General features: G+C 35.3%; 1 protein-coding gene across 1 annotated transcript in view; it reads left to right on the top strand.

Moving 5' to 3' along the window:
* The first annotated feature begins 723 nt into the window (after positions 1-723).
* Positions 724-23,587, top strand: part of LOC104893947 (serine protease SPPA, chloroplastic) — a 33,121-nt gene continuing 10,257 nt past the window's right edge. Inside the window, exons 1-6 of the mRNA XM_010680089.3 lie at positions 724-1,254; positions 1,352-1,535; positions 7,231-7,368; positions 7,664-7,834; positions 7,939-8,042; positions 8,593-8,660. Of these exons, the coding sequence (XP_010678391.1) occupies positions 802-1,254; positions 1,352-1,535; positions 7,231-7,368; positions 7,664-7,834; positions 7,939-8,042; positions 8,593-8,660 (1,118 nt within the window). The 5' untranslated portion in view covers positions 724-801. The remainder of the gene's footprint in view (positions 1,255-1,351; positions 1,536-7,230; positions 7,369-7,663; positions 7,835-7,938; positions 8,043-8,592; positions 8,661-23,587) is intronic.

Here is a 23,587-nt window from a genome sequence, read left to right on the forward strand (position 1 = left end):
TAATTAATTTGTTTATTACTTTGTTTCCTTACTTTAACTAATGTTATCGTTTAATCTAACATAACTTGTTATTATTTACAACATATATTTATTTAACGAATTAACTATCATTACTTGGGTATAGTATAACAGAATTTCAATAATAACTTATGATTAAAGGAAAATTTTAACCACTAATTATTATCATATAATTTATGCAAGTTTAAATTTTCGGGATATTACATCTACTAAGAGGTTAATTAAAAAAACTCATGAAAGATTTTATGAGAGTTTTTTTTTAAAGATATGACTCTGTTCATATATTGTATAGGGGTCCTTTTTTACTTTTTGATCCGAGATCTAAAAATATCCGAGATGGTGTTGCAAAATCTTCTTAGAAAAGGAGTTTGGAAGATTTGTCAAGTTTTCAAATATAACTAATAGACAATAGTTTCAACATGTAGAGTATAATATTTGTGATTCACTAGCAACATTTGTGAAAGTGAGAGGTGGTAGTTCAGTGGAGTAACACCTTGAATTACATGACATTGTCCAGAATTCGAATCCTCATTCCAATAATACATTGGACATTTATTTTTGAGCTGATTAGCCTTATCTCCAATCTTTGAACTGGTATGTCCTGCAAGTAAAACTAACAACATTTGTGTACCACGGAGTATATAGTAAGTACTAAGTAGTTTTGTATACGACGTGGACGAATATTTAACCTTCGTCAGCTTCTCCTCCCTCCCACTCAACACTCAACTACATAAATAATCTTGATTCAACTTCAGTAATGTCCTGAAACTTGGAGAGATAAGAATGTCGAAGCTACTCTACTCAGTCTCAACTCCTCGTTTCCACACAATCCACCGCCATAGTCTTCATCTTCTTTCAACTTACTCTCTCTCTCCTCTTTCCATTTCTTCTTCTTCCTCTTCCTCCATCTCCTCTCCTCTTTCTCTCTCTCATTTTCTCTCTCCTCCTTCCATCTCCTTCTCTCTTATCTCGCGCAGAGATTATTCCGTTCACGCTTTCGATTCCGATTCAAATTCTCGCTCTACTTCTCAACTCGATTCTCAAGCTAAACTTCAAGAACAAGAAGATACAGGAAATGGCGGAGCTCCCAAACCTGAGGAATTTCCCAGCGGTGAGTTTCAGTTTAAAGAATTCGGCGCTTGGAAGAATTTCGTCGTTAAATGTCGTATGCTCGTCGCATTTCCTTGGCAAAGGGTTAAGAAGGGCACTGTTTTGACTATGAAATTGCGTGGCCAGGTTTTTTTTCAACTGATTTTTCTTTTTTATTTATTGATTTGAATTTTGTTTGTTTATTTTAGTAATGATTTTCGTAAATGTTGATTTTGAGGTTTAGGTTTCTGATCAGTTCAAATCTCGGTTTTCTCAAGGATTATCTCTACCTCAAATTTGTGACAATTTCATTAAGGCAGCTTATGATCCTCGGATTTCTGGGGTTTATCTTCATATTGAACCTTTGAATTGTGGATGGGGTAAAGTTGAGGAAATTCGAAGGCATATTTTGGATTTCCGGAAATCAGGTCAGCATTATATTATACTTGCCTTTGTCACTTCATGTTAGTGTGAGAATTGAGGAAGATAGAGACACCATCAAATTTTCTTTTAATATATGCTTGGTTTGACTAGGTGCTCAGTATTTTAACTTTCTCACTATTCACATACTCTACTTTGACTATATAAATTTACATATTTATAAAACTCAATGTTAGCATACAAAAAGTTGTTGAATTTGTCTGACCTATATTTTCAAAATATCTATCTATTTATTTATGATCTTTTAGTAATGGATAATTAGAGATATTAATGGACAAAGTTGTGCATTGATAACGGAGGGAGTATTCAAGGTGATTTTAGTTTATACTTAAGTTGTCATAGGGTGACTTTCTCTTTTAATATTATTTTGCCCTTGGCAAGGGCAATTTAAGTTAAAGGAGAATAATGGATGAACTTTCAATGCAGTCATATCTAAATACAAGTTTGCTAGAATAGTTGAGTTGCTAAATTTTTTTTTTGGCCCCCTTTTCGGAAACCATGTGGTAAGATGAATATCCTCTAGGATACCCTCGCACATGCCCACTCACCCAGAGGCCCAACAAACCCCAACACCCCCTCCCCCAACAATATTGAAATTTGCTTCCATCAAGATTCGAACCTTGGACTCCCATGTGGGAGATAGGAAGCCATACCATTCGATCCAAGGGTCTTTGGTTAGCTAGGTTGCTAAATGACGCCATATAATTTTCTAGTAACACCCTAAATACGTAAAACAAACTGTATTTTCATACTTCACTTTTTCCTCTCCCCTTACTTCCCTTTGCCCTTCTTCTTCCATACCACCACCACCACCTTCCATAATACTCATAAGAGTACTTTTTCCCCTGATAATTAAACAAATGGGGCATGACAAAGTTCCACCATCACAAATTAAACCTTTAATGGAGTTAGTGCTTGGTCATAATAGCAACAACCAGTGGGTAGTGGCTCATCACCATTCACCATATAACTCTTTCAACAATGGCAACAACCACCATTAACAATCTTTTTTTCTTCCCATCACTATCACCATCTTCACATCCCAACACCACCCCACCTTCACGCCATCACCACCCCCACCTTTCACCTTATGACGTTTTTCATTAAAAAAAGAAAGAAAGAGGGAGACGTCTGCGATGGAGGCCCCACAACCAGGGTACGCGTCCATGGCAGACGCTCCACCATAGGAAGAGGTGCCTGCCATGGACGCCTACACCAGTGGTGGGGCGTCCATGTCAGGCGCATGTGGTGTTTTCTAGAGAAAAAATACAAAGGCGCCTACCATGGTCGCCCCACCACCTGTGGAGGCGTTCATGGCAGGCGCCTCTTCCTTTGGTGGAGCGCCTGCTATGAACGCCTACCCCGGCGTCCATTGCAGACGCCTCCTTCTTTCTTTTTCTTTTTAAAAAAACGCCATAAGGTAGAAGGTGGGGGTGGTGATGGCGTGAAGGTGGGGTGGTGATGGCGTGAAGGTGGGATGGTGTTGGGGTGTGAAGATGGTGATAATGATCACCTAAATTTGAAGCCCCTCTTAATAAACTTTTGAGTTTTCTCTCCTAATTTTGATTTACTTTTTTATGTAAAATCATGCTAATTGATTTTGCCTTCATTTTTGAGTTTAAAAATTTGGAAATGGCTAGTTGATTGTAGCCACCATTTTTGATATTTTTTAGGGTTTTGAGGAGAGAGATAAGGAGGGTGAGAATGAGAGAGAGAAAGGGAGGATGAAAATGGAAATTTCAAGGCATTGGTGATGGTGGCGACGGGGAAAGGAAAGGGAGAAAGAGAAGAAATAGAAATATACAAATATAGTATAAAAATATGGTATTTAGGGCTTTAATAGGAAATTTTAGGGCGTCGTTTAGCAAAGCCCGTTAGCTAGGCAGATATAATTTCAATGAAATGTGAGAGCAAGAAACTTAGAGAAAAAAGATTAAAGAAGAAAAACGAGAGGACTGTCGCGAGTAGAGCTCTAGAGGCAAAATCAATATTGTCCATAGAATTGAAGTGAGATGGACACACGCAAGCACAACACTATAATGAGAGAAGCAGTGACACGACATTAAAACTCGAACCTCATCAAATCATGCGATCTTTTTCTTGAATCATTGAGCTAAAAATCAATCTCATTGTTGTATACAACTCGACGGGACATCAATTGAATCTCACAAGCTAATTGTCCGTTTCTTCATTCACCTATTGCGTGATAAGAAGGTTGATGCACATAATTTGAAGAAAAATTCTACACCAAGACAATATTCAACTATCCTGAAATAAACGGGTTAAAGTTTTTTTTTACCGATGTAGAAGAGACGCACAATGAGATTCATGTCATCTCAGCTTTTATAATGTGATACATTTGTATATTGTCATAATTTGCATCTTGATGCGCTTCAATCCTTGCACTCACAAGAACTTGGGCAAAGTCGATTACATCACTCCTTCAAGGCTTTAGCAACCCATAAATAGCTCCAATTTTCATGTGATCATTACTACAATTACCATGGCTGCTAATTTCTTGGTAGAGTGAAAATGTTCCAACGACAACCGAAATTCAATGAGGGTATATCCTATTTAACTAATCAACCATGTTGGAGTGGTTGTTTTTACCTTGTATTTGGCGGTGATTATCTTGTTTATAACCAACTAGTACTCCTCCCCACCAGTCTCCCATATTTTATGGTATATTTAGATTTTAAGTCGTCCATTTGAGGTAGGAGGATATGGGTTGATTTGTAATATGAGCTTTAAGGTTTTTTCTGGAAATTTGTAGAAGAAGAACTGGGGTTGTGAGGAAACAGAGTTGAAAGGAGATATATTTATACATGTTAAGGGGAGTATGACTTGTCTTGTTTGAATTTACAAAGTGGTTCTTCATGGAATCTGATTCTGAATGAAATTGCTTGCGATATTGGATTGGTTTTGAATAAAAACTGTTTGAAAGGTCATTGAATTTGAATTGTCTTGGGGGTTTTCAATGGGAAGAAGACTTAGGATTGAGTCCTCGGTCCTTCTCCTTTCTCTAGATCATATATCCTCATCTAATCATTAATGTTGCGTTTTGTGGGATAGGGTTGCTTCCTTCTCCTTTTGTGGTTCTTTTTGAGGAGTTCGTTTGTCGGAAATGTTTAGTTGTTTACTTTGTTTCAGCCTTTTACTCAGAGAGGACTTCCAATTGAGTGTTTACTAAGAATTTTCGGTTTGTACCCAAGAGCAATGAAAGATTCCAGAATTCTTAAAATTGAAATGGGGCTCATATGTTAGGTGTAGCAAGTGTCTCCTCTAACAAAGCAGTTCTTCGCTTATTCTAGAATAACATGAGTATCATCAACGTCATTTGGTTGTTATCTGCGCTCCTGTGATTCCTCCGGTACTGGGTGCTATATCTTGTCTCAAACTTTTTAGAAAATTCGATGTGCTATGCTCCTCAGAAGAATAAAAAACCTCTAAAATGTCTTACTAAATGTCATATAGTCCTACATTAGAGATGGCTGAAAATATTGTTTAAGCTCCAGCTCCCATGGAGATATGGGCCATATTGCACTTGATAAGCTTCAGGCTCTATAACGACATAGGATCTTTTCCTTTAAATTCTCCTTTGTATTTTAGGTTGATGTTTAAGATTTGAGAATCACTATAACCCTCTTTTGGTGTATAACATTACCTTATTTGTTGATAACTTAAACTAACTTGTCTCAAAATTCACCCATCTTGGGTTTAGTATCGCCCGTCCTCCAATCAATAAATTGATTATTGGTTCATGTTTGTGACATGACAATATTAATTTTATCAAATTGAAGACTTCTAAATGATTTCTTATTCCATTACTTCCATTTTTGGTCGAGACTGCTCTCCAGATAATAGAATACTTCGTATTATTACAGTGCCAAAGCCTTAATCCCAAATGATGGAGTTGGCTGCATGAACAATGAAATTATCGCCTGTGTCCACAAAGATCCTCCTCCTCCATTCTTTTCTATCTAGTGGTAGTATATACATTTTCTTCATCTCATTTTCAAGCTCTTTCATCCAAGTCATCTTAGGTCTCCCCTGGCTTTTCTATATTCACCGTCCTTCCAGCTCTATACTTCCCTTACGGGTGCATCTTTTTGGTCTATGTCGTACGTGCCCAAACCAACAAAGTCGGGTTTCCCTCATTGTATCCTAAATATCTGCAACTTCAACCTTTCTCAGCATATCTCCATTCTGAATACCTCAGTCTTACTATAATGCTAATACATGTAACTTATTTTAATAAAATTACTAGCTCAATAGTCCCCAACATCTACTATATGGCTTTTTGAGTTAGTTGATGTCCTGTTTGTGGTCCGGACTTATTTTTAATTTGTGGGTTTCAGTAGAATCTATATTTATCGAGATCAAATAGAATGAAAGAAGCTTCATTTGTTTAATAAATTTCCCTCTCTGTGTTTTTTCCCAGTTTGTCCACAACTTATTTATGTACTAATAAGAAAGAAATAATCGATCTAAAACTATAAAAAGTTTAGATCTCAAAAAGTTAAAAATCCGACTATGTCTTTGATGAAGGGAATCAAGACTCATTACTATCTCGACACACGACAAGTATGTGTAAAATTCCTTGTCGTGTGTCGAAGCTTTGTCCTCAATGAATATCTCTCCGTAGGGGCATTGTGCATGCTGAATATCTATTGTTGGTCCTGGTTTCTCAAGCTAGGATTTTTTTTTCCTTGTTTCCTTCTCATAAAGTTGCTCCATCTAGCTTTGCTTTTATTTTGAAGGAAAAGTAGCTTTTGACAAAAAGGTGTTACTATGCATGTTCACGGCCTTGTAAAAACTGTACATTGGCATACCTTTTTTTAGTGTCTCTACATCTGAGATGGACTCGTCTAGGACCCTCAACTAATTTATTTTGTGTTCTCTACCCTAGTTTGTAGTATTTTTTCTTCTAGCAAAGCAAAAATGATTTAAGACTTTTGCTTCCAGAATATGTGGCTAGATGTGCTCTTTGGACCATAAACAATTCTTTTGTTCATGGAGTTGACTTCTCCTTTCTGATAGTCGTGTTTCCTCAGTGCTACTTCCTCCGTACTTTTTCTATCAACATTAAAAATTGATACACTTTTTAATGAAGCTGCGTGAGGAAAGAGATAAACATGAGGGACCTATGTCATAGGAGAGAGATTGAGAGAATAGCCAAAATTAGTAATGTTGCAAATAATATCGAACTTCCTTAAACGAGGATCGCTGCTATAGAATAAAGACAGAGGAAGTGTATTTTTGCGAGCTTTACGACTTTTCCCATTGTTTGTGTTGTCCATTTAGGACTTGTGGTACCTAGATGGCCCAAATATCATTAATGTAGTAAAGTGCTTTGGTTTCATGATGTAATTCATCCAGCATGAGATGACTTGGACCCACTTTCTCCCTTCCGGAATGGTCAAAGTGGTAGTTGATAGGTTTTATTTTGAGCCTTTTATGTTTGGAAATTAATTATTCTGTATTAGTTGGTCCAGCTGGTATCTGTACTCTGTAGTCTTTTGGATGTAGAGCGATATTGATACAAGAGGGGTTTCATCTTCATTTTTGTTAGACTTCTCTGCTGTATGTTTAAATAATTGGTCTTGCGTTAACTATGTGCTCATCCTCATTCTTTCTATCAACGATGATAGGTCATGTTTATCTATCTGTTGCTTTGTGCAGGAAAGTTTGTTGTGGGCTATCTTCCAGCGTGCGGAGAGAAAGAGTACTATCTGGCTTGTGCATGTGAAGAGGTATATGCACCTCCAAGTGCTTATTTTCGTCTGTATGGTTTGACTGTTCAAGCATCATTTCTGGGAGGTATGTTTTTGTTGTCGTAGTTTCCCTTTCTGTGCTCTAGTTTTGCAATGGTTATTTCTTGGGCAGATGTTGTTCTAGCAGAGTTCAGATAGGATTCCTTCATCCTGCTGAAGATAAGAACTAGTGTCACAGCTCTTGTTTAGAGTTCTTTTATTTTTCTGAGGGCATAATGACAGATTTAATCCGGCGATTGCAGCTCTTCTTTATAGATTTTTTTCAGGATTTATATTGTGGATCGTTCCTTTTCATCTACTCATGCTTTCTCTAGCAATGACAATTTAACCTCTGCATTCAGGCATCTTTGAGAAAGTAGGGATTGAACCCCAGGTTGAGAGGATTGGCAAGTTCAAAAGTGCTGGAGACCAGCTTACACGCAAGTCTATTTCTGAAGAAAATCGAGACATGCTGACTACATTGCTTGACAATATCTACGGGAATTGGCTTGATACAGTTTCTGTTGCTAAAGGTGCTTTACTGTTGTCTGCTCCCACTTGATTATAAAAGCATCATTATCATGGTCTGACATGAAAAAAAATGCTTTACAGTTTCTGTACTGAAACTTCTGTACAGGGAAAAGCAAAGATGAGGTTGAGAAGTTCATCAATGAAGGAGTGTACCAAATCCAAAGGCTTAAAGATGAAGGATGGATAACAAATATTAATTATGATGATGAGGTAGGAAAACAACTTCTGGTTTATCTTTCAAAGACCTTTTTTCTAGTTCTCCAAAATTAAAAAGCCTACTTGAATGTGTTGGAATACAGTTCATCTTAATACTTTGATATCATCTGCTATGCACCCATACCCACACCCACTCAACCCTCCCATTAGGCTTACTTAAGCTAGAATAATCAAGGATTGTCAGAAAATCAGCAGTAGAGGGACAAAGAGAAAATAGCAGTAAATAAAGGGGAGCGTTTGGGTAAGTTAGGCATTCAGAAAATTGAGAGTATTTACATCATTGTGGGGGAGAGCCCCAGCCTCTCGTACGCTGGAGAACTTGTCCATGTTACATTCAGTTAATCAATAAAACAAATTACTTACCCTATCTACTGCAAGGCTGCTGCTTTATTTCTGTTCTTGAATTTCACCATTATAGAGTTAAGTTGCTGCTGCTCTCAACCCAGTTTATAACATTTATACAAATTTTTTGATTTATGTGTCAACCATCATTCCTTTCCTTATCACAAATGGCACACCTAGTCATGTACTCATGTTCATGCAGGTGATATCAATGTTGAAAGAAAGGTTGGGGATTCAGAAAGAAAAGAAACTCCCAATGGTGGATTACAGGTAGTGGAATTATTACGACTTTTTCTCCATTTTGCTATTTGAAAAGGAAAATGTTTTATACATATGCACCACTGTCGTATACTCGTATATTTTAGAAGGTACCAGTTTTGTTTTGACATGGAAATATTATGAGCTTGTAACTCTGTGAGCATGGGCTCTCTTTGATGTCCTAGAGTGACCCTGATGATGCCTCGTGTTTCTAGTTTTAAATATGATGAAAGTAAGGAATTTCTAATACTGGCAATTGTATATCCCTGATAAATTGATGATTGTCTAAGATAGAAACATCTTTTATGATAAATTATGTCGTCCAGTCTTATTCTTTTTTAATCAATTTATATTGCTTATTATTTTTTTAGAAATTATTCGAATTTTCGCCATCATATGCATCTCCAATGGAATTTAGATGTCCAATTACCCTTTTGCTGTAAGTATAAATAATAAAAAGTGTCATTTATTAGGGATTGGTCAAGTTTGTGTCAATGGTTGCAAAAAGTTAGAAGTTTTTGTTGTTTGAGGCAGTTTTCTTGCAATAATACTAAATTATTATGTACAATTCTGATGGTTTTATTGTGGGAAATGATTAAACAAGGAATACTAATAATATGAGAAAATGTGATATTGTTATTATTTTATATATATTTACAAAACATAAAGTTACATTATATAGGAACTCATCATCTATTTAACTAATGGTTTACAATTATTCTATATATCATCCATTCAATTAATAGCATAGTTATATATAGTAAGTGTCAATTTTAACACTCCTCCTTGACACTTAATTCTGGCATCCCAAGCTTGAGTCTTAGTTCTAATTTTTGTTTTGGTAATGCCTTTGTGAATATATCAGCGACTTGCTCTTGTGTAGGGCAATACTCTAAATTTATTTCACCTTCTCTTTGTGACTCTCTCACAAAGTGATACTTGATTTTGAAGTGTTTGGTTCTTTTGTGACATACATGATTCCTTGCAATAGCAATTGCTGACATGCTGTCACAAAGTAATTTAGTCGGAGTACATTGTTCTTTCCCCATATCTTGGAGTACTTTCCTTAACCAAATTGCTTGATTCACAGCTGCACACGCGGCTATGTATTCTGCCTCAGCTGTTGATTGAGCAACATTATTTTGTTTTTGTGATTGCCATGAGAATATTCCACTTCCTAGAGTAAATGCACAACCTGATGTACTTTTCATATCATCAATAGATCCATCCCAATCACTATCAGAGTACCCAACTAATTTGAATTTTCAGTTGGTTTGTACCAGATACCTAATTCTTTAGTGCCTTTTAGGTACCTTAAAACTCTCTTTGCAGCGGAATAATGAAGTTGACTGGGGTTTTGCATAAACCTTGATAAAAGACTTGAAGTAAACATAAGCTGTTAGATATAACAAGCATCCAACGATACCCCTATAAATGCTAGGATTAGCCTTTTAAGCTCCATATTCTGTAGAGAGTTTTTCATTTATAACTAGTGGTGTTGACATATTTTTGCAGTTATCCATCTTGAATTTCGTTAGGATAGCTTCTGCATACTTTCTGTGTTATAAAGATGCCTTCATTTGTTTGCTTTACTTCCAAACCAAGAAAAAAGTTCATTAAGCCTAGATCCGTCATTTCAAATTCTTGTTTCATATGCTTCTTGAAGTCGGCAATCATTGCTTCATTATTTCCCGTAATGATTAAATCATCAACATATAGGGATAAAATCATCATATCTGATTTTTTTATGCTTTACATACAAAGTGGGTTCACTTGGACTTCTTTCAAATCCAAACTTCAGTAAGTACTCGTCAATTCTGCTGTACCAAGCTCGTGGAGCTTGTTTTAACCCGTATAGCGCTTTCTTAAGATTATAAACTTGATTTTCTTTTCCTTCAATGACAAACACTTCTGGTTGTTCGACATATATCTCTTCTTGGAGATAGCCATTTAAGAATGTGAACTTTACATCTATCTGGAAAATATTCCATTTATGTTGAGCAGCTAAGGCAATTAAGATTCTTATTGTATCATGTCTCGCGACAGGAGCAAATGTCTCGCTGTAATCAGTACCATATTGTCGAGAGTATCCTTTTACAACGAGCCTTGCTTTGAATTTTTGAATTGATCCATCTGGATTAAGTTTGGTTCTATAGACCCACTTGACTCCAACTACATCTTTATGTTTAGGTCTCTATGTGAGATCCCAAGTATGATTTTTCTTAATCATTTTTAGATCCTCCTTCATCGCGTTTCTCCACTCTTGATGTTTTGACGCTTCAATATAGTTGTTAGGTTCATAAACACCAAGATAACATGATTCAAATTGAACTTTGGTGACTTGAGCTGATACATTATCTTTATATAAGTCAGCTACAAGTCGTTTACCTCTTGGTCATGTAGAGAAGATTCGACATTATTTGGAGTTTTAGGGGATCTATGTGGTGTTCTAGGAAGATTTGATGGTGGTGACATATCCAGTGATATTTCATTATTGTTATTTTGCCCTTGTGTTTCATTGTTCTCGAAGACGTTCCAAGTTATTGGAGGTTGCCTTTCCACTTTTTCTTCATATAGTTCCAGTAGGACTTCTTATCCACTTCCACGTCTCTACTGATCGCCAACTTTCATGTCTTCAAATTTAAAAGACGATAACCTTTGGATTGCGAGCTGTATCCTAGAAAGATGTCACATTCTGCCTTCTCTTGTAATTTGTGTCTCTTTGAAGCAGGAACATGTATGTAGCATAAAGAACCAAATACCCTAAGGTGCTCTACAATAGGTTTCTCGCCTGTCCATGCTTCACATTGTGTTTTATCCCTCACTCCTTAGTTGGACACCTATAGAAGATACACGACCGTATTAACAGCCTCCGCCCAAAATCTTTTTGGCATTTTCTTCTCAAAAAGCATACAACGTGCCATCTCCATAACTGTTTTATTCTTACGTTCAGATACGCCGTTTTGTTGTGGTGTGTACCCAACCGTAAGCTGATGTGTAATGCCTTCATCGTCTCAAAAGTTACCCAACACATTTGATGTGTATTTCCTTACCTCTATCGGATCAAATTCTTTTCATTCTACATGCACTTTGATTTTCAGCCATGGCTTTGAATTTCTTCAAAATAGTTGGTAATTCATAACGTTCTTTGAGAAAATATACCCATTGCATCCTTGTGAAATCATCTATAAATAGGATGAAATATTTGTTATTCTTATCAGGGTGTCCTCGTAGGACCACACACATCGGTATGTACAACTCAAGCTTCTCTTTTGTCCTCCATGCACCTTCCCCAGCTGACACCTGTCACGAGTGGCAGGTCTCTAAGCATAATCTTTCTATGGAGAAGTTGTAAAGCATGACAGTTATAGTGACCTCGCCTTTTGTGCCATAACCAAGAGTCATCATGCTCCATTCTATTTACTCTTCTTTTGGGTTTTTCCATAAAAGAGGAAAACTCTTAATTTTCATTTGAACTTCGACAATCTCTTTCCCTTGTTGATCATATATGTTGCATGAACTTCCCTCAAAATTAATGGAGTATCCGTTTTGCATCATCTGGGGAACACTCCACAAATTCGAAGCAAGATTAGGAACAAACAAGACATTTTAATATACGTGCTCCCTTTGTTTGTACCGCTATTGTTCCTTTGCCTTTTGCCTCTATAATGGAGCCATCACCCATTCTAACAGGAGTGTACATGAAAGTATCAATGTCAATGAACATGCATTCATTGTTTGCTATGTGATTTGTGCAACCACTATCAATTAGCCCCACGTCTTTGTTGGTTCCTATTGAGGATTAACATGCAATAAATAGTTGATCTTCAAATATTCCAACAATCTTTTTATTCGTGGCCAAACTTTTTGCAAATATTACACGGTATTTTGCCTTTCTTCCAACAATTTTTCTCCATGTGGTTTGTTTTATTGCATATTCCACAAGGTGAAAATTTTCCTTTTCTTCCTATACCAACTTTCTCTTTGGACATTGACTTATTCTTATATTTCTTGAAGTTTTGTGGTCTTTGTTTATTCTTTGACCGAAAAGCACCCTCCGATAAACCTTCGTTTCTACTAGAGATCTTTTATTCATGTGCTTGTAAAGACCCAAATAACTCTTGAGGAGATAATTTATCGAGATCTTTGGACTCTTCTATAGCAGTGACAATAAAATTGAATTTACTATCACACTGCAAAGAACTTTGTTAACGATCTTTTTATCGGATATATCATCACCTTAGATTTTCATTTGGTTTACTAGATCTATGATTCTAGATGTGTAATCCTTCATTGATTCAGATTACTTCATTTTTAAGTTCTCAAAGTCTCTCCGAATTTTTTTTAGTTTAATAGCTCTTACTTTTTCCGAGTTATGAAAATCTTCTTGGAGAGTATCCCACAACTCCTTTGCCGAAGTAGTGTTTATGATTCGTGGAAAAATCGTCTCTCCAATAGAAGAATGAAGATATGCAGTTGCTTTTGCATTCTTCGTGGTTTTCTCTTTTAGTAAAATTTGTTGTTCAGTAGTTAATTGTTGTCCAGTTAATGTTTCAGGAAGAATACATCCTTGTTCAACTATTTCCCATAGATCTACAGCAGTGAACAAAACCTTCATTTTGGTGCACCAAAAATTGTAATTTTCTCCTCTGAAAAGTGGTGATGAAGCCATGCTTCAAATTAATATAGTATTTATTTTTACTCTAGGCTAACAAAAAAAGTAGGCTCGAAAGATCAAGACGGCTCTGATACCACCTGATGGTTTTATTGTCGGAAATGATTAAACAAGGAATACTAATAATATGAGAAAATGTGTTTTTGTTATTATTTTATATATATTTACAAAACATAACATTACATTATATAGTAACTCATCATCTATTTAACTAATGGTTTATAATTATTCTGTATATCAACCATTCAATTAATAGCATAGTTATGTATAGTAAGTGTCAATTTTAACATGATTGTTGGGAAAGATTACAAATAATCTTGCAGCGGAAATAATAATCGTTTTCCCTTTCGTGTATAAACAAAATAGGCTAACAATTATATCTCTATGATATAATAAAACAACTTACTAAGTGTGTGTAAAATATAAACCAATATACAATAGTATATCTCAAAATGTAAAGTGTTTCTATATTTTTGAATGTGATTGTATCAGAATCTACATGATTACTCAATATATAATTCTTCTATTACTAAATAGTGAACGACTGAAATGAAATAAACTATACCTCATTAATCATCTCCCTATTTTTGCTCTTTATCATTATTTCATTTCCTAGAAATTCTCCTTTACTTTTTTTTAGCAAAATCTAAATATAAGGAGGAATATTATCCAACAAATCTTCCCCTTCCGACTTATTAGGAGATTATTGATAGACCCGCTTCATCTCGACGACCATTAAGCTTTTGCATGGTCAATGTTTTTGTCATCATATCTGAACCATTGTGGTTAGTATGGATCTTTTCTAAATGCAACAACTTGGCTTCAAAGACCTCTCGTATCCAATGATACCTTACGTTTATATGTTTAGAACGGGAATGGAAGGTGGGACTTTTCGCTGATGAATAACACTTTGACTTTCACAATAAAGTTTATAATTTTCTTGTATAATTCCTGTTGAACTCCAAACTTTAACTTGGAAAATTCTAAGGTTAGTTAGCTTTAAATAACATGTACTAAATATGAAGAGTGGTTAAAAATTGTGATAAATATCATCCCTCATTTATTTAGCATAGTTTAGCCTATATATAATGAGTTTTGTTTATGATTGATAAGCAGAGTTAAGGAAAAAGAAAAGATTGAGAGAAAGATTAGGGAGATAAAAGGAGATATATCTTGTAAAGATACATATATTATTAGAAGAAGATTATTTTTATATTCTAGGTTGTAACCCATATTATTATTAGTATCTCCTTTATATAATCCTTATTATTATTTAGGTTAGCAATTCGTAAATTGTGTAACTCCTACACTTGGTATCAGAGCCACGTTATTTACTAAATATTACAAAATGTCTAGCAACTTTGTTCAGCCACCCGTACCCCAATTATCTAAAGACCAATATGAAGATTGGTGCATCAAAATGAAAAAACTACTTGGCTCCCAAGATTTATGGGATGTTGTAAGTGATGGTTTTGAAAAACCATGTGATGAAACAAAGGCTGCTTCAACTAAAGAAAAGAAAGATGAGTTGAAGGAAATTATGAAAAAAGATCAAAAGGCATTGTTTCTGGTATATGGAGGATTAGATCGAGAGATATATGTCAAAATCTCAAATGCAGCCACAAGCAAAGAAGTTTGGGATAATTTGACTACAATATTCAAAGGAGTCGAGAAAGTTCGAAGAGTTCGCTTGCAAGCTCTACGAGGTGAATTCGAAGAAATAAAGATGACTGATAATGAGACAATCTCTTACTATTTTTCTCGGCTACCTACAAATGTTAACCAACAAAAGTTGAATGGAGAAAATATCGAAGATAAAAAGATTGTTGAAAAAGTTCTTCGATCTTGTAATAAAAAAATTTAATCATGTATTGCCAACGATAGAAGAATCAGAAGACATTGAAACATTGTAGAAGAGCTTATGGGATCACTTCAAGTGCATGAACAAAGAATTCTTAAGGAAGATGAACCGACTATAATAGAAGAAACACTTGAATAAAGATTATCATCAAATGAACAAAGAGGTGGAAATCGACGAGGCAATTTTCGAGGACGAGGAGGTAGAGGTCGTGGTAACTACTCGACCAAAATAATGAGAGAAGTTTTGGCCGTGGAAGAAGGTCAAACAAAGGAGGAAAGAGTTTTTATGAACATGGTAAGACGAAAGACATTCAATGCTATAATTGTCAAAAATATGGACATTATGCATCTGAATGTTGGAGCAAACAAAAGGATCACGGAAATCGCTTGAATTTCGCTGAATCATCAAAAAGTATTGAAGAAAGTCCTACATTGTTGCTAGCACATGAATAAGTTAGTTATCAACAAAACATGTGGTTTTTCGATTTTGGTGTGAGTAATCACATGTGTGGCAGAAGAGAATATTTTATCAAGCTTGATGAGAAGGTACAAGTCAATGTAAGGGACATTCATCCAAGCTATAAGTTAAAGGTAAAGGAAAGTTACGAATTTATCAGAAGAATGGAAATGAAGAATCCATTTCTAATGTTTATTATGTGCCTAATATGAAAAGTAATATCCTTAGTATTAGACAACTCCTTGAAAAGGGATATATTATTCATATGGAGGGTAATAATCTTCAACTTAAAGATAAGAGTGGAAGACTTATTGTTCAATAAAAAATGGCAAAAAATCGCATGTTTCCGCTGCAACTTAACACCGAGATACAAAAATGTTTCTACGGTGTTATAGAGAATGAGTCATGGAAATGGCATAAACGTTTTGGGCATTTGCATTTCAATGGCCTAAAACTTTTACAATCGAAGAGTATGGTGCATGGCTTGCCTAACATTGAAGATCCTAAATAAGTTTGTGAGATATGCATGGATGGAAAACAAGCTAGACTTCCATTTAAGAAGGGATTATCATGGAGAGCAAAAGCACCATTGGAATTGGTACACACAGATATTTGTGGACCACTGGAACCGGTATCTTTAGGAGGTAATCGTTATTTTATTACCTTCATCGTTGATTATACCAGAAAATTATGGGTGCATATGTTGAAAGAGAAATCAGCTGCATTCGATACATTTATGCAATTTAAGGCTCGATTGGAGCTAGAAAGTGGATATAAGTTGAAAACCCTAAGATCAAATCGAGGGGGTGAATATGAAGCCAATGTATTTAAAAATTAGTGTAAAGCTACTGGAATACGACAACAATTCACAGCCTCTTATACACCGCAACAAAATGGAATTGCCGAGAGAAAGAATCGAACAATTCTAGACATGACGCGAAGCATCTTGAAAGAAAGGGGATTGCCGAAGCAATTATGGGCAGAAGTTGTTGCTTGGACAACTTATATTCTTAATCGTTGTCCTACGAAAAGTGTGAAAAATATGACTCCACAAGAAGCATGGAGTGGTGAAAAGCCAAATGTTGAACATTTGAGAGTATTTGGGTGCATAGCCTATGCTCAAATACCCGAGGCACAAAGAAAGAAGTTGGATGATTGTGGTGAAAAATGTATCTTCATTGGATACAGTTCCCAATCAAAAGCTTATAAATTATATAATCCAATAACTGGAAAGCTGATTGAGAGTAGGGATGTAATATTCAGCAAAGGAGAATCTTGGCAATGGGATGAACACGAAAAAGAAAAAGAGAAAGAGAAAATTGTGTTTGAAGAGTATAATGATGTTACAGAGAAGAATTATGAACAAACTCCAGCAAGGACTCCATGAAATAACAATGATTCATCGTCATCATCATCAAGAGAAGGATCAGGCTCATCATCAAAAACTCGTGTTAAGATGAGAAGCTTAAGAGACATTTATGATAACACAATTGAAGTTGAAAAAGTAGATTTATTTTGTCTATATGCAGATCATGAACCCATCAATTTTGAAGAAGCTGTTGGAGAAAAAGAATGGATATCCTCTATGAAAGAGGAGATCCAATCAATAGAGAAAATTGATACATGGGAGCTTGCTACATTACCAAAAGGTCAAAAGGCTATTGGAGTAAAATGGGTATATAGGATCAAGAGAGGTGTTGATGGAAGCATTGACTGATAGAAGGCAAGACTTGTAGCAAAAGTTTACAAGCATAAATATGGAGTTGATTATGACGAAGTATTTGCTCCCGTAGCTCGATTAGATACACTGAGATTGTTGATTTCACTTGCAGCACATCATAAATGGAAGATATACCAGCTTGATGTTAAATCTGCATTCCTAAATGGCATTCTCGAAGAAGAAGTCTATGTAGAACAACCAGAAGGTTTCATTATCAAGGGACAAGAAGATAAAGTCTGCTTGAAAAAGGCACTTTATGGTTTAAAACAAGCACCTCGTGCATGAAATGCACGCATTGATGGATATTTGATACAAAATGGTTTTACCAAATGCCCGTACGAACATGCTGTCTATGTGAAGAAAAATGGTGATGATATTCTTATAGTAAGTTTATATGTTTGATGATCTATTGTTCACTAGGAACAATAAAAGTATGTTTGAAGACTTCAAAGTGGCAATGTTCAAAGAATTTGAAATGACTGATTGTGCGCTATGAATTGCTTTCTTGGGATAGAAGTCCAACAAAGTAAAGATGGAATTTTCATTTCACAAAAGAAATATGCAAAAGAGATTCTTGAAAAGTTCAAAATGGACTCATGCAAACTCATGAGCACTCCTGTAGTAACAAGATTAAAGATGACGAAAGCTGGAGAAGAAAAATTGATTAATCCAACTTTATACAAGAGTCTAGTTGGAAGTTTAAGATATCTAACTATCACAAGGCCTCACATTGTATATGGAGTCGAGCTGGTTAGTAGATGTATGGAGATACCAAAAGAATCACATTTGTGCACTGCAAAAAGAATAGTAAGGTATATTAAGGGTGCCTTAGATTATGAGATGTTTTATTCTTATGGAGATGAAGCGACAGTATTTGGCTATTTAGATAGTGACTGGGTCGTCTGAGACCTAGATGAGAGAAAAGGTACAAGTGGATATGCTTTCTATCTAGGTTCAACTGCTTTCACTTGGAGTTCGAAAAAACAACAAGTTGTGGCATTATCAAGTTGCGAAGCAGAATATATAGCATCTTCATCTGCCGTATGTGAAGGTTTATGGTTGCTGAACTTACTGAAAGAAATTGGACATGTTAAAGAAGGGTCACAATCTATGTAGATAATGTGTTAGCGATAAGCGAAGAGACCGGCACATGGGAGAAGTAAACATATTGATACTCGATTTCATTTCCTACGAGATCAAGTCGAGCAAGGAACAATTGAGCTCAAGTATTGTAATACAACTGCTGAGCAAGTAGCGGACATTTTTACAAAACCCCTATCTCTTGATGCATTCAAAAGGTTGAGAGAAATGCTTGGAATGATAATTAAAGTTTGAGGGGGTGTGTTGAACACCAAACTTTAATTTGGAAAATTCTAAAGTTAGTTAGCTTTAAATAACATGTACTAAATATGAAGAGCGTTTAAAAATTGTGATAAATATCATCCCTCATTTATTTGGCATAGTTTAACTTATATATAATGAGTTTTGTTTATGATTGATAAGCATAGAACAGGAAAAAGAAAAGATTGAGAGAAAGATCACGGAGAGAAAAGGAGATATATATTGTAAAGATACATATATTATTAGAAGAAGATTATTTTTATATTGTGGGTTGTAACCCATATTAGTATCTCCTTTTTTATAATCCTTATTATTATTATTTGGTTTAGCAATTCGTAAATTGTGCAACTCCTGCAATTCGTAGCTCTCGTAGTCTCTCGTAGGAAATTCTTCATCCACAAGAGCTTTTTGCAAGCTTCTATCACAACAATATATTGAGCTTCCATTGTTGATAAACAACACATTTTTTTAATCTTGATTGCCATGATATATCTCCCCTGCAAATGTCATCATATAACCTGACTTTCGTGAATCAATATCATTTGCCATATCTGCATTTGCGTACCCTTTTAACATAGGATCTCCTTGACCAAAGCATAGGCACATTTTTGATGTGCCATATAGATACCTTAATATCCATTTTACCGCTTCCAAGTGTTCTTTCCTTGGATCAGAAAGAAACCTACTAACAACACGTACTGAATAGGCAATGTCTAGTCTTGTACAAACCATAGCATACATCAAAGTGCCAACTGGAGATGCATAAGGAACTTTATCCATCTCTTCTTTTTCTTTATCACTTGTAGGACATTGTTGAGAGCTTAAGTTAAAATGACTTGCAAGTGGAGAGCTGATCGGCTTAGCCTTATGCATATTAAGGGCGTGTTCGGCGACAGCTTTTCGAGTAGCTTTTAATGTTTTGACTTAGTCAAAACACTAATTGTGTGTTTGGCATGCCAGAGGTTGAAGTAGTGGTTAGTGTTTCAAGTAGCTTTTTGCCAGCTTTTCATGAACGCTACAAAATATGACGTTCAAGATACCAAGATAGCGTTCAAAGTTTTTTTTTCTGTTTTTTAAGGAAAAAAATACCAAAAATTTGAGAAAATTCTTCATCTTCTACCTAAATTCCTCTGAGACCCTGAATATATCATAAAAAATTTCACTTTTTATGGATTAATTTGGGAATACCAATAAATCGCACAAGTATTTTCCAAAATATAATGAATTTCTGGAAACATATCTTTGGTGCTATTTCTTCTTCACTTTTCCTGAAATATCATCTGGTATGAAAAGATCTTTCAAAATAATAAAAAAAAAACTCGTATGAAATGAAAGATACATCCGAAAAATACCATCATCTTCGAAATTTGACCACTTTATACTCATATTAGAGGAAAAATGTGAATCCTAGAAAGATTAACCACAAAAGGACATGTTTGGGGGAAAAAGAAGAAGAAGCACAGAACAATGAAAACGAAGAAGATGATCTGAAATGTTTGAGAGTTAAATGAAGGAAAGAGAAAAAAAATTGACCACTTTATACTCATATTAGAGGAAAAATGTGAATCCTAGAAAGATTAACCACAAAAGGACATGTTTGGGGGAAAAAGAATGGAAAAAAAAAGAAGAAGAAGCACAGAACAATGAAAACGAAGAAGATGATCTGAAATGTTTGAGAGTTAAGTGAAGGAAAGAGAAAAAAAATTTTGAGAACCCACATCTGAAATTAGAAGAGAGAGAACTCAGAAAGTTCCATCTTCAAGCATGAAATCTCCAGAGAATTCCAACAAGTATAGCTAGTTGATTTTTATTGGAAGTAATATGAGAGATGAAATAGAAGTACAAGTATTAAATGGAGTGGGATCTAGTTAAAAAGACAAAACTATACATAAACAAATTTAAGGACATCATAGTAAAAGAAAAATAATGCATTGTGTTCATATATTGAATTTAATTTAACCATAAAATAATCAATAATAATTAATTATATAATATATTATAATTAAAAAATATGTTATTTTTATCATATATAAGCATAACAGCTACTTTTACCGAACACTTATATTGTAAACAACTACTTTCACAGCTAAGAGCTAACAGCTACTAGCCGACAGCTAACAGCTACCCGAACAGCTAACAGCTACTCCAACAGCCAACAGCTACTTTTACCGAACAGGCCCTAAACCTCTCAAAGTAGTTTTTCTATATATCTTTCGTGTGACAACCATAACTTTTTATTTTTCCTGTCACGGGAGATTTTTCGTGCCAAGTATCTGTTTTGCAGATCCTAAGTCTTTCTTGGCAAAGAACTTATTCATCACCTTTTTCAGATTGGCGATTTTATTGGTATCATGACCAATAATTAACATATCATCAACATAGAGGAGTAAAATGATAAAATCTCCTTGTGTAAATCTTATAATGAACACACAATGATCTGATGTCGTCTTCGTCTTATGATACTCATGGTCCTTCATATGTTGTTCCATATATATTTCTTCTTCCAAATCACCATGTAGGAAGGTTGTTTTCACATATAGCTCTTCAATTTCTAAATCCATGCATGCTGCCATGCCTAGAACAACTCTTATTGACCACATTTTCACCATTGGTAAGAATATTTCTTCAAAGTCAATACCTTTCTTCTGAGTGACCCCTTCACAACCAACCTTGCTTTGTATCTTGGTTGCTGATTATTTTCTTCAATCTGAACACCCACTTCGAGTGCTCATCGACCTCCTTTGGTAATTGTACCAAATCAAATGTGTGATTCTCATGCAAGGATTTTATCTCCTCTTTCGTGGCTTCCATCCACTCTTTTTGGTGGTCATCTCTTAGAGCCTCTTCATAAGACTCCGACTCTCCCCCTTCAGTAAGCAAATGATACTCACCACTAGCAAGTCTTGCTGGAAGTCGTTTAGACCTTTTCAATTCTAGTGGTTGACACTCTTAAGGTTGCACATTCTCATTATTATCATCCTTGTCATCATCTATATGTTGAGGTTGATGTTCTTGGTATACTTCTTCCCTGTGATCATCAATTCTTTCCGGAGAAGGACTTGGATTCATGATTATAGGTGATTCTACATGAGATGTTGTTGATTTTGCGACTTTTTGTATTGTCTTCAATGGACAATGGTTTGATCTTCAAAGAAGAAATCATTTCTACTCACAATCTTTCTTTCATTAGGACTCCATAACTTATAACCGAACTCATCTGCAGGATAGCCAAGAAAAATACATCGTTTTGTCTTGCTATCAAATTCTGATCTTTCATCCCTCGGGATGTGGGCGAAGGCTTTACAACCAAGCACCTTTAAACTTTCATAGTTAACTTTTCTTTCTGACCATATCATTTGTGGAATATCACCATCAAGAGGAACTGAAGGAGAAAGATTAATTAAATGAACTGCAGTCTTTATCGCCTCCCCCCAAAAAGATTTGGGTAACTTTGCATGTGATAACATCGAACGAACTTTCTCCGTGATCGTTGGATTCATTCTTTCAGCGAGACAAATGAGGTGTTTTTGGGACAATTTTCTTGAGCTTTATCCCATACTTTCTACCTCTATACTCACCACTAGGGTTGTTAATAAAAAACCGAGATAAAAAACCGTACTGAAATACCGGTCTAAATAGGTGGTTACCGTAACGATAAAAGAAAGTTTCAACGGTGCGGTTACCGAACCGATAAAATTAACGGTTAAACAATACAGTTACGTTTATGATTTTTGAGTGAACGGTTAACCGAAATACCGAAATATTTTTTCTCTATTTAATTGTTGTGAAACATTTTCTAACAATTACATTAATTCGAATATTTGTTGCTAAGTTACTACAATTAGAGTAAGTATGTAATTACTTGGAAACTCTAGTACTAATACAAAACTATAATTAGGAAATGAAGTGAATTATTAGTGTTAGTTATATTTTCCAATGGATTTATTATCCACTTTATAATACATTTTATATTATAGTATTAAAATAAATATGCAAAAAAAATTAAAAATATATAGTACATTAAGTAAAACATAATAGTATAAATTAAATAACGTTTAATGGTTAACCGAAAAACCGTACCGAAAAAACAGTTAACCGCTTAAGCGGTAACCGGTCTAAACGGTTACGGTTCGCAAAAAGAGCGAATCGAAACTTCCGGTTACCGAATCGAAATGTTGTTTCGGGGTGGTAACCACCCATGAACACCCGTACTCAGCACCATTATCGAATCGCATAAAATTTAGTTTCATGCCAATTTCTCTTTCTACTTTGCATGAGACTTCTTAAACGCGTCAAAGACTTGATCTTTACTTTTTAAAAGAAAGACCCACACTTTCCTGGAATCGTCATCAATCAATGTATCAAAATATGATGCACCACGAAGAGATTTCTCCGTCATAGAACAAACGTCGTATGAACCAAATCTAGAACTTGGGATCTTCTAGATGTTGGATTTCTTTGAAATGAAACTGTATGTTGTTTTCCTGCCAAACAATCAACACATGATTTCAAATTAACATCCTTCACAGGAAGGAGTTGCTTTCGAGTAAGGATTTGCAATCCCTTCTCACTCATATACCCGAGTCGCTTATGCCATAGCTTAGTCGAACATTCTTCAGCTACATTTCGTTTGTGAGCTGAGCTTCCCATTTGTGACATAAAGGGTTTGTTGCTTCTTTCCATGAGCAACAATCATCGAGCCTTTCGACAATTTCCACTTTCCATTTGAAAAGTGATTCGCATACCTTTCATCGTCAAGTTTACTAGCTGAAATCAAATTCAGCCGAATATTTGGAACAAATCTGACATCGTGTAGTGTAAGCTTACAATGGTTTTCAAACAAACATCTCCAATACCAATATTTTGGAGGATCCATCATTTCCCAT

The sequence above is a fragment of the Beta vulgaris genome, chromosome 5 (assembly GCF_026745355.1).
Source record: "Beta vulgaris subsp. vulgaris cultivar EL10 chromosome 5, EL10.2, whole genome shotgun sequence".
NCBI lineage: Eukaryota > Viridiplantae > Streptophyta > Magnoliopsida > Caryophyllales > Amaranthaceae > Beta > Beta vulgaris.